Below are 12,693 nucleotides of genomic sequence, written 5' to 3'. Positions count from 1 at the left end.
GTGGCAGAGTTAAAGACGTTAAGATTTGCATTGGATGTGACGAGGATGGACAGGATTAGAAATGAGGACATTAGAGGGTCAGTTCAAAGTCAGAGAGGCGAGATGGCGTTGGTTTGGACATGTGCAGAGGAGACATGAGGGGTATATTGGGAGGAGGGTGCTAAGGATGGAGCTGTCAGGGAAGAGGAAAAGAGGAAGGCCTAAGAGAAGGTTTATGGGTATGGTGAGAGAGGACATGCAGGTGATGGGTGTGACAGAGCAAGATGACGAGGACAGGAAGATATGGAAGAAGATGATCCGCCATGGCGATCCCTAATGGGAGCAGCTGAAAGAGGAAAAAGAAGAACTTTCATGGGTCATTTGTTCAAGTGTAACACCTTTACCTGTAGGCACTGCTTGCATGAAGATCTACTGTTTGCCTGTTCAAATATGTTGAGAAAGTTGACAATTACCAAGGGGTGCACTTACTTTTTCACCTGACTGTAGGTTTAAGTCCACAGTCAACACCACCAGAGCACCTTGAAAAACCACACTTGAGCACTGGGGAGAACATGCGAGTGAAATAGGACAGTGGTCAGGCCAGGATTCAAAAAATTGAGCCCAGGTCCAAGGAGCTATAGGTGGAGAAGGACCCCAGTTTAGTGTCAATTTATTGCTTTGACTGCTGTTATTGCCCCCAGGGACTCGGAGCTGTCATTTCATTTGCTTCCTCGGCCCTGAAGCAGCAGCTCCACCTGATCATCTCGGCTAAGCCCAGGCTGTCGGGAGTAGCGGCAGCCAATTTAGGATGGGGGAGTAATGAGGAGCGGCTTCAGCCGTTATCTTCATTTTGGAGTTAGGGAGGTCACCAGAGTTATGTGAATCATCCGAACGTTCATTTGGGGAGGCAGTCTGCACTCCTCTGCCATGATCAAGCATTATGTGAATTTGTGCCCACTGGCAGCAATGGGGAGGTTATAACCAGAAAGACAAAGAGATTAAGAAATCTGAAAACCCTTCAAAGCATCCGATGCCCAACTAATAAAGATTAATAAAAAAAGGAATTTCACACAAAGTTTTTTTTTATTATTAAAAATATTCATTTCATTTCAACATATTTTAAATTAAATAGTAAATTAAATAAATAAATAAATAAATAGATAAATAATACAATAAAAACATAGATCTCCAAACAGTAGAGAACACAAACTTGACAAATAAAGAGATGCTTGGCATAAAAACAAACACAAAATGCTGCTCCCCCATTCAGAAGCTTGACCTGTGAAACGCAAGACCAACTGTTCTTCATTCCAAACAACTGAAACTTCACATTTTCAAAAACTTTTAAAGCTGTGACAGGATCTGAGCTGACAGCAGGTCCATCCGTATTGTGACCTTCAGCGCCTGCTTTGCGAGGAACTCCCAGGTTTTCGCCGAGTACCCCTGAAATAAAAGAATGAAAGGTTGAGTTGGTGTGAAGGAGGGGTTTTAACCAGAGACTCAACATTGGAAAGATGATCACTGGCAGTGATGGCAGACCAGACTCAAAACAGCTCGGCCAAAGGACGATCCAAACAGTTGCTGGCACCATTGCTCCGTCTCCACAGGCCATCTTTGAAAAGTTCTTTTGATGTCATTGATGCTCATTATACTTTCACTCTTTGGGCCCAGTGGTCAACTGGCATCAGCAGTCAGTAACCCACCTAGCACCACCTGTGTGAATTTTGGCAAGGGATATTGCAAATCTGCCCCTTTCAGTAATAGTGCATAGACAAAGGGCCTGAATCTTCTGGATGACACGGGGGTTTGGAGAACTGACTGGTGAAATGATACGGGATCAGGTTGTGGAAAGGACTATAGTTCTTCTCGTATCAGAGAATGGCCACTTCTCGAGTCTGATTTAACTTTGTCGAAAGCCATTACAATCGCAAGCTGGATTGAATACGCCACGGCTAAGGCCAAAACACTTAGCCAAGGGGCTGCTGTACAGTGAGCACGCTGTTCTTACAACGCAAAAAATTGGACAAAACTCCTCTCCATAAAAGCAGTAACAGTAAGACACAGAGCGCTGGCACAACTAACAAGACAGTTAACTGGCATGCAGAAAAAGACGTGTTTTAGGAGTGGATCAGCGCAACACACAGCTAATCATGCGGGGTGCCCTGCTAAAGATGCAGAGTGCCGTAAATGTAAAAAGCACGGTCATTTTGCGAAAGTTTGCTGCAGTGTAAGATATACAGATGTTCATGAAGTTCGGTGTTGCATGTAGTAAACAATAATGTTAATACCTCGGACAAGATCTCCATCACTACTGTATCAAATAGAGAAGTGATTCCAATTAGCCTGAGGCTTGATGCAGGTTCAGCTGTTTCTATTTGACCTGAATCGGTTTATTCTACGTATTTCGCAAAGGAATCACATACAGCTCGTAAACTGCGACTGGTTAGTTACCTAAAAGAACAAATTCCTGTTGTTGGATGTCTGCCTGTGACTGTAACTTACCAGTGCAACAGTGTGGATGCTGAGTTTTATATAGTAGAGGGAGGAACACCTATACTGGGTACAGATCTATTTGCTGCACTTAATATGCAATTAATGGATGGCTGTATTACTACATTGCCCTTTACCTCAGCGCCACCAGTGTCAGCACTCACACCATCAGTCAACAACAGTGCAAAAGACTTTGTGCATAAAATAAAAATACGAGCAGATGTGAAGCCAGTCCAATAGAAATTGCAACGTTTACCTTTCTCAATAAGAGATGAGGTTTCAGAGGAGTAAAACAGCTAGTTGAACAAGACGTAATTGAAAAACTTAGGCTTTGCAGTTTTTGGAAGCGTATCATTCCCTTAACCATGGCGTTCCCTCCCCACTTTGCCAGGTTAGTCAGAGATTTCCTGAACCTCAAGTTTCCTGACCGATGGATTGGTCGAAGGGGCTCCGCACACCCCTGACCTTACACCTAATGACTTTTTTTGTGGGGCTAATCACTGAAAAAAGTCTAACATTGATGTTGTTCATTCAACGTAAATGTTCTCGTTCAAGCAACTTAAGATTAGTCATTTAGTGTTGCAGCTTGAAATATTTGGTTTCAGATCTCAATCAAAGTAAAAAAAAAATGTTTGTACCAAAGTAAGTTATGGTGGAGAGAATAAACGTAAAAATCCTATTTCAGTGAACCTGATATTTTAGGTTGTTCGTGTGCTGCTGTGTTTGAGGGGCCGTTTGTATTTTCTTCCAGTCGATCTTTCCAGCATGCTGGCTTTCCAACTGTCAAAAAAGAAGAACACTTTTCCCGAGTGGAGTGGACGTGGCTATGCAGGTCTGGTCATTTTCAGCAGCAGACTTTTATAACGGAAGATTTCTGGTAAGTAACCCTGTTTCTCGATTGTTAATTTTAAGTATAAGAACTCGTAATAAAATATACTTTCAAGAAAGCTGTAGAAATGTTTAATAATTTTTTGTTGTATATATTTCAGATTTACACTGCTAAATGCTTGTGTATTTGCACTAGATTTTTAAATAAATGTAATAAGTACAGCATTGGAATGCAGTGGCAGTTCCAAACCAAATTTACCAGGGTGGAGCCAGGGTAGGGCCAGTATTTTTTCATGGGGGCACAGAACATCACCATAAGCAATTAATTCAAATTTTATGTCTTCAGTACAGGGGCCACAACAGGGGCCAGGACCAGTTCAACAGGGGCATTGACCCCTGTTGGCCCTCGTCTAAAACCGCCTATGTATGTATGTATGTATGTATGTATGATAGATAGATAGAACTGCAAGGCACTATATGATAGATAGAACTGTAAGGCACTATATGATAGATAGATAGATTTGAAGGGCACTATATGATAGATGGATAAATAGATAGATAGAAGTGTAAGGCACTATATGATGTATAGATAGATAGATAGATAGATAGATAGATAGATAGACAGATAGATATGAAGGGCACTATATGATAGATAGATATATTTGAAGGGCACTATATGATAGATAGAACTGTAAGGCACTATATGATAGATAGATATATTTGAAGAGCACTATATGATAGATAGATAGATAGATAGATAGATAGATAGATAGATAGATAGATAGATAGATAGATAGATAGATATGAAGGGCACTATATGATAGATAGATAGATAGATAGATAGATAGATAGATAGATAGATAGATATGCAGGCAGTGTGGCATAGTGCTTAGGGCTTTGGATTTCAAACTGTGAGGTTGTGGGTTCAAATCCCGCTGCTGATATCTCTTGATCCTGAGCAAATCACATGACTGTCCTGCCCTCCAATTGGAAAACCAAAAAGAAATTGAATCAATTGTATGACAAATGTTGTAAATCACCTTGGATAAAGGCATCAGCCAAATAAGTAAACGTGAATAGACAGTGAAAGGCACTATATAAGTATAGCTATTGAAAGGTACTATAATAGTGATTGATAGATATGCAAAAAACATTTCAAATTTTTCAAAAGAAAACTCGGAACACATACTTCCTCAAATATTCAAGTAACTCCAGCCGCTACTAATACCTTAGCTGAACGGGTAAAAATAATTTGTGATGAGAAAGTCAAGAAACCTCGAGCTGCAGAGTCAATATCAACGGAATGTGTTATGTTCATATTTCTAATGGCATAAAAACAGGTTACGACTAATAAACCATTTTAAATTGTAACAACTTAAAAAATAGATTTACTTCAGTATAAAACAAGTGAGGGCGGCACGGTGGCGCAGTGGTAGCACTGCTGCCTCGCAGTTAGGGGACCCGGGTTAGCTTCCCGGGTCCTCCCTGCGTGGAGTTTCCATGTTCTCCCCGTGTCTGCGTGGGTTTCCTCCCACAATCCAAAGACATGCAGGTTAGGTGGATTGGTGATTCTAAATTGGCCCTAGTGTGTGCTTGGTGTGTGAGTGTGTTTGTGTGTGTCCTGCGGTGGGTTGGCACTCTGCCCTGGATTGGTTCCTGCCTTGTGCCCTGTGTTGGCTGGGATTGGCTCCAGCAGACCCCCGTGACCCTGTATTCGGATTCAGCGGGCTAGAAAATGGATGGTTGGATAAAACAAGTGAATTGCACCCAATCACTCGAAGTGATTTCCCTCAATTTAAAAATTGTGGGTTCAATAAGATAAAAAGAATTACATTGGTTCAGATTGAAAATATTAAGTGTGAATCATTACCTCAATTATTTTAAGTTGAATGGAGGTTATGTTTTTTTCAGTGATATCAAAAGCAAGGTGTATGCCACTAAGCCCCGTAACCTGTCACAGCTTGGGGAAAGAATCCACACGGCCGGCAGCGAGGTCGGGGAAGAAATGCTGCCAATACGTCAGAGAGGCTCACGTCCAAAGGTGGCTGAAAGTTGTCGAAAATGGAGGCGCTCATGTGGAGGTATACAACTAGTCTTCGAGGCGCTGGAACGTGATGGCAAACCTAGCAAGTAAAACTGCAACAACTCCTTTGTTGATGCTAGAAATATTAATAAGCTCAGTTTCTTGTGTAATGTTTAGGAATTTATTAAAAGTGTATAGTGACTTTTGAGACACCCTGTATTGTGATATACCTAGAAGTTGCATAGGGCCCTGTGGCCACTAGGGGGCCCCCACCGTTTCATCCTGCAATGGGAAAGATGGGGAAAGCGAATGTTGTCAAATGACCACTAAGCTGTGGCCACCATCCTTTGATCACTGAGGGTTTTTTGGGTCTAGAGGGCCAAGAATAGGAGGGAGACGCAGAAAGCTCGATATCTGGCATAACTAGACATCAAGAGGAGTCCAATGGTATATCATATGTGAGGTTTTAACGTAATGGTGAGTCCAAGCAGTGCCAGACATTAAAAAACTGCAGTAATTTCAAAGCGTTCAGGAGAAATTCCTATGGCGACAATATTTAAATTAACAAAAAAACGACACCTTAACAAAAGGCAACTAACAAAGTAATCACAAAAGGAAGGACATTTAACTAAAAGGAGAAAAGCACGGAGCGCAAAAGAGATACAGAACAAAATCCAGCACTGAGAACTACACAAAGCCAGGACACACAATGCTGGGTGGGATTCCAGATGGACACCAGCCCACTGCATGGCACACACAAACACTCACACTCGGCCAGTTTCAAGGCACCAGTTCACCTAACGGGCGGTCTGGTAGCGCTGCAGGCTTGCAGTAAGGAGACCTGGGTTGCCATCTTGGGTCTTCCCTGTGTGGAGTTTGCATGTCCTCCCCGTGTCTGCGTGGGTTTCCTCCCTCAGTCCGAAGACATGTAGGTTAAGTGCATTGGTGATCCTAAATTGTCCCTGATGTGTGCTTGGTGTGTGTGTGTGTGCGCGCGCTCTGCGGTGGGCTGGCGAATTTGTTCCTGCCTTGATGGATTGGCTCCGGCAGACCCCTGTGACCCTATGTTAGGATATAGCGGGTAGGATAATGGATGGATGGGGTTCACCTAACCTGCACTACCCAGAAAAAAGAAAGGCACACACATACATATATATATATGACAAGTGTGCCAACTTCATAAAGATGGCGGGAAGGTGGAGATTTGAACCTTGGTTGTTCAAGCAATGAGGCTGCAGTGCTGACCACTGTGTGACCACAACATCCTTAAATAAAAATGTAATTGAAAAATGAGACTGCATGGGCGGACATGTGCTTTTCTCTTAAACTGTCAGTAAAGGCAAAAAGAGGAAATGTTGGTGACTTACGTGTCTTTCTAACAACTGTTTGAGGCTCCTGAAGTATGTCCTCAGCTGGGAGCACTCCGGGCAGGCTACTGGTTTCAGCTGTAAAATAAAAGAGACAGCAAATAACAGATGAGGTGGTAGGGAATGACCAGAACCCACGTGCTTCCTACTGGTTCCCCAAATGCCACAAAGGTCCACCCAGTTGGTTTCGGAAATCCTTCCAGTTCTGTAACAATTTGACTGTAATGGTCCAATAAAAAGTGTGTCTAAGGTGCCTGTAATTGTCATTTCAGTCTGCCCCCTGGTGGAAATAAATGGACATTACAAATCAATTAACTTGCATTCTAAACGTGTAAAGAGTTTACAGGGAGCTGTTGGGTGGAAGCAATCCCGACCCCAGTTCAGATGTACCCCCACTTCAGAGTTATCAGTTCATCTGACCTCCTTTGGGATGTGGAAGGAAACAAGAAAGCCAAGATAAAACCAAGCCGACACAGGGAGATCAGACAATAACCTTCGGACTGTAAGGCAGCCACACAATCCACAGTGCACTGTTCACATCCTGGCCCGGTCTCTGCCTGTCTGTGTCACCACATTGTGTCCATGGAGGTGTTTTCCAGGTGCTCCAGTTTACATCCCAAATTTGTGCTAAAAAGCGTGACTGGTATCTACAAAGGGGTTCTGTGTGGGTCTGAAAGTGAATGTGGCCAGCCGGTCCATTTTGTCTGTCCATCGTAGAACGGAGCTGCGTACCAGACCGATAGAAAGATATGAAAGTCACTATATGATAGACACATAGATATGAAAGACACTATATGACAGATAGATAGATATGAAAGGCACTATATATAATAGATAGATAGATATGAAAGGCACTATATAATAGATAGATAGATAGATAGATAGATAGATAGATAGATAGATAGATAGATAGAGTGAAAGGCACTATATAATAGATAGATAGATAGATAGATAGATAGATAGATAGATAGATAGATAGATAGAGTGAAAGGCACTATATAATAGATAGATAGATAGATAGATAGATAGATAGATAGATAGATAGAGTCAAAGGCACTATGTAATACATAGATAGATGTGAAAGGCACTATATATTATATAAATAGATAGATATGAAAGGCACTATATAATAGATAGATAGATAGATAGATAGATAGATAGATAGATAGATAGATAGATAGATAGATAGATAGATAGATAGATAAATGTGAAAGGCACTATGTAATACATAGATAGATGTGAAAGGCACTATATATTAGATAAATAGATAGATATGAAAGGCACTATATAATAGATAGATGTGAAAGGCACTATATATTAGATAAATAGATAGATATGAAAGGCACTATATAATAGATAGATAGATACCATCAAACATCGAAGCACGCTCATTTTACCCTCAAAATGCCTGCATGGAGTCGCAAGAAATTCAGGCTGGAATTCAGGGTTTGAATGTGGAGAGTTATGACGATATTCCAGAAGAAGATGACATGACAGTATTTGAATAACTGTAGATTTTTGTACACGAATAAATTTAAGACATCCCCTGAAAATAAGCCCTAGTGCATCTTTTGGAGTAAAAATTAATATAAGACCCACTCTTATTTTCGGGGAAATACGGTGGATAGACAGATAGATAAATATATAGATAGATGTGAAAGATGCCATATACTTTTATAACAATGGCTAGAGATCAATATAAAAAGCGCTACAATTTGTTTATAATGATAGGTAGATTGTCAGATAGTCACATCAGACATTATATAAAAGACAGATTGATCGATCATTTTATTCCCTTACACAAGATTTAAGTTCAAACGCCTGTCTGTGCAGAAGCACTAGAAGATGCTGTCGCCGCGTCTCTTCCCAGGTTGTGTTTTCCGCCAGCCTAAAAATCATCACAAAGTTCTCTGAGGTTTTCTGAAGAATCTTAATTTTTCTGTCAATCTGAAAATGGAACAGAAATATAAGAAATGTTGAAACAGAAAGAATGCAAAGAACTTTTTTACAGAGTAAAAAGATAAACAGAAAATATCAATGTGCGAACAAATTCTCGGTCAACAATTAGCAATAAACGTTAATTTTTTTTCGGTACAAATCGCATTTTTGGGGAACACTTATCATAAATGAACCTGAAGCCTCTTCACCTTTGCAATTTTATTTTTTGAAGTTAGCAACAGGACTGTACCTCTGATGTGTTGTGTAACTTGAAAATCTCTTCTGGAATAGCAGTTTCAGTTTCTATTTCCATGACGTCTTTTACCTGCAGAAAAAAAAAGAATGACAGTAAGACAATGTCGGCTCGTGGCGTGAGGCAATAGGCGACCTTCGGAAGTGGCGGCATTTTCATGCAACAAAAAATATTTTCTGATTAAAAAAAAATGACAGCTAAGTATGAACATTGGAAACTACATATTCAATTCCTTATTTAATTCTATTTTAATGTGAAAAATGTTTAAAAATAGTTTCTTAAAGGTTTCATATGTTGCCTTACTGTGAGCTTCTGAAAATCAAAACGGCGCAGGTGCACTTCAGACTTGATATCTGCGTTATTGGCGTTCAGTTTCCCGATGTTCAGAAGTCAGTAAGTGCCGATTATGTCATTTCATAACATTTTGTTAAATTCTCTCTTTTTAACTTAGCAAAAAATCTGAAACTACTCAGGCACTTTTGATCCCTGGGTTTAGACAGGGCCATTTTAACGTATGGGCACAATGGGCATTGGCCGGGGGGACCATGAGCACAGGGACCCATCTGTATGTTTCTGTTTTGCTATCCAAACAGGGTTCTCAGCGCCCCAATTTCAGTTTGCCTGGGGGCCTATAATGCTGGTAAGATAGCCCTGGGTTTAGACCGTTGTGATATGACGGTGTTGCAATCCTGCTCAGTATAAGAGCCGCAGGTTCAGACATTTGGCATGCACGCTTGGCTAAGGAGCTTGTCTGAACACGACTAAATCTGATTTTTTTCCTAATTGTGATGATACCATAGCACTGTGGAGCTTTGGTGTAGGGGTAGTGGCGCGGATTTGGGAGGGATGGGGGATCGCGCCAGCGCACAGGGCTGTTCAAGGCGAGGCCGGGAGAGAATTTAGCTCCCTCTAACTCTTCTGCACCGAACATTTCGGGGGTAACCCGGTGCCTAATCCTTTCTTTCTTAATAAAAGAACACGTTTACGTGTGTCCATCTGCTTTCTATGCCCTTTCATTTCAACAGATGGTGCATCAGTTATAAAATGTTTTGCATTTGTCATTCCAAACGACGGCGCAATAACATTAACACTGCTTTTATGAAACCGTTGCTGTAAAATTGTTTCTTTTTTGTTTTCTTAAAATTAGCAAAAATGTCGGACTGGGAATAGAGTTGTCCTGAGATGTTTCATTAAGTGAATACTGCACCCCGAAAGCATGCAGCTGAGCTATATGAGGGAATGAACAGCCGCTGCCTCGTCCTCTGCTGCACCACAAGTTCGCGGGGAAGCCGGTGCTAAATCGTCCACTTGTGCAGGACAAGACGAACAGCTGAGATCCGCTTCGCATTGTTTCACAATCGCCGACCTCAATTAAAAGGTTCTTTTTTCAAACAGGAGCGGTAAAGAATGTATGCATTTTGTGTTTAATGCTGTTTTTGAATGTTTTAGCTAATGCGTTTAATTTTCTCGCGTTTCAACATGTGATGTATTATTTATGTAACTTATTATTTTCCCATTGCTCTTCAGATAGACTGTATAATGGGATTTTGGTGTTGTGAATCCTGGATTGCAATAAGGATTGTGTGAGAATCTAGTGGGTCACCTCAGGTCTACAGTAAAGTTATACTGAATGGCGGAAAAAACGTGCATGGCACCGGCCCTGCACTCAGAAAAGGTCTGGGGCATTTGTAATATTTAACACCTTGTCTTTGGTCACACTTTATACGAATAGTGTCAGTTCCTTCCATTTGGGCTCACCAGGGCATGCTTCGACATTTAAAAAAAAAATTAAAAACAAAGCGATTACAACTTTAAATTATCACCATCACCATTTCCTTTAAAGGCGGCACGGTGGCGCAGTGGTAGCTCCGCTGCCTCGCAGTAAGTAGATCCCAGGTCCTCCCTGCGTGGAGTTTGTATAGTCTCTCCGTGTCTGCGTGGGTTTCCTCCCACAGTCCAAAGATACGTAGGTTAGATGGGTTGGCGATTCTAAATTGGTGCGTGTCTTGCGGGTTGGCGCCCTGCCTTGTGCCCTGTGTTGGCCGGGATTGGCTCCAGCAGACCCATGTGTTCGGAAAATAGAGGGATGGGTCTTTTTGACACCCACTGCACGCCCAACCTACCTGGAAAGGGGTCTCTTCCCCCATTCCCAAGGATTCTTCCATTTTTTCCCTACTAGGGTTTTTTTTGGGAGTTTTTCCTTGTCTTCTTAGAGAGTCAAGGCTGGGGGACTGTCAAGAGGCAGGGTCTGTAAAAGCCCGTTGCGGCCCTCCTTGTATGATTTTGGGCTATACAAAAATAAATTGTATTGTATTGTATTTCCTTTAAATTATTAAAGAGCAAAGCAATAATGTTACGTCAAATATGCGTTTCGATTTACATATCGCATTTATGAACACTCTTTCAAACTGCAACGTGCGTTAATGTTTGAGAACAAAGTCGCTGCTTTAAAACAAAATTTAAAAAATATTTCGCATAGCACCTTTCAATAGCAGACGTCGTCCAATAAAGTGATTGTACAGATTTTTAACAAAATGACACACGCAAGGGTTAACTTTGAGTTTGTTGAGTCACTAAAATGTATTATAATTCATTAAAAGAGTAACCAGAACCGGTGAAATAATATTTTGAGTAAAACAAACGTAAACTTAACTTTAATCCCGTCCACTCACCTTTTATTCTGTTTTTCAAGTCCAGAGACTCAAAACTAATCCACCAGTTCTATAGGAATAAGACTGGAAACAGCACTGGCAGGGATGCCATCCGATCTCGTACACACAAACGCACACGCTGCACGAATTTAGGGACGCCAGTCACACCAAAAAGCGTCCCGCTGGGATTTAGGAGGGACGTGGTCCCGATTAACAAAGCGTCGCAAACACTATTCCAATGATGAATTCGAAACGATTTGTGAAGCATCACCGCTATACAATGCAGAACAAAGTTATCTGTCTCTAAATTAACACGGGAATTGACTTGGAAAGAATATGCGGCTGCATCGCGAACACGAAAATAAAATGAAACGTTCTCATAGAAAGCCCCGTGGTTTGTTGTCTCGAATCGGGGTCTAAGCACTGCGGTTCTTTCTTCTATAATAATAATAATAATAATAATAATAATAATAATAATAATAATAATAATAATAATAATAATAATGCATTTTCTTTACATATCGCTTCTCTTATGCTGAAAGCCCTTCATTTACCACGTTACTATAAACATTTTTGTTATCAAACAGAACCGAAAGAAAACGCCAAAACGTACCATCGCCCGGAGAAGTGTGAGGGTGAAGTTGCTCTTCATTTTGTACTCGCCGCCCTGGATCCACTTGCAGCCGAAACAGACGCTCTGACAGCAGACCAAGAGCGCCAAGCAGAAACTCCACGATCGTACTTGTTGCATTTTTAGCACCCTCTTGTGGGAATTCGCGAACAACAGAGAGCTTGGAGGGTAAACGCCGAATCGATCAGGTTCCGTCGATAAGTCCGTAAAGTTTCAGGGTTCGAGAGCGGTGTTCAGCTTGATTCGTGCAAAACGACGTTCCCGCAGTCACTGCCATGCCTCCCATCGTCTGCGCTTTTACACTCCGATTAGCGATGATGTAAAGAAAACGAAAAGCAGAAAGGATTACCCGCCAGGTTAGGCGCTCGCATCTGCACCCCTCAGTGGATTACGCGGAATTCCATGCTGGAATGCGGTTATTGCTCTTCGCTGGAACCGTTGCTCTTCTCTTATAAATAAAGTGAACATTTTACTTTTCATTACGTGAAACCGAAAAAAATTAAGTAAATATCGTTGATAAAAGGCACTTTTAA

At 41.4% G+C, this 12,693-nt stretch overlaps 1 protein-coding gene across 1 annotated transcript; it reads right to left on the bottom strand.

Moving 5' to 3' along the window:
* Nucleotides 1–1,323: 1,323 nt before the first annotated feature.
* On the bottom strand, nucleotides 1,324–12,280 carry LOC120518001 (interferon a3-like). Its single transcript, XM_039740548.1, has 5 exons — nucleotides 12,143–12,280; nucleotides 8,876–8,950; nucleotides 8,488–8,634; nucleotides 6,688–6,765; nucleotides 1,324–1,422 (listed from the first exon to the last, which is right to left on the bottom strand). Exons 1-5 carry the CDS (start codon nucleotides 12,278–12,280, stop codon nucleotides 1,324–1,326), a joined length of 537 nt encoding a protein of 178 aa, XP_039596482.1.
* Nucleotides 12,281–12,693: the final 413 nt, after the last annotated feature.

Source organism: Polypterus senegalus, chromosome 17, assembly GCF_016835505.1.
Source record: "Polypterus senegalus isolate Bchr_013 chromosome 17, ASM1683550v1, whole genome shotgun sequence".
Lineage (NCBI taxonomy): Eukaryota > Metazoa > Chordata > Cladistia > Polypteriformes > Polypteridae > Polypterus > Polypterus senegalus.
The sequence above is the reverse complement of the archived record's forward strand: the minus strand, read 5'-3'. Positions and strand labels throughout refer to the sequence as shown.

Coding starts and splice junctions, on each gene's coding strand:
- LOC120518001 (XM_039740548.1), bottom strand. CDS start 12,280: ATGCAACAAGTACGATCGTGGAGTTTCTGCTTGGCGCTCTTGGTCTGC. Junction 8,951..12,142: donor TCACACTTCTCCGGGCGATG/GTACGTTTTGGC, acceptor TTTTTTCTGCAG/GTAAAAGACGTCATGGAAAT. Junction 8,635..8,875: donor AGTTACACAACACATCAGAG/GTACAGTCCTGT, acceptor TTCCATTTTCAG/ATTGACAGAAAAATTAAGAT.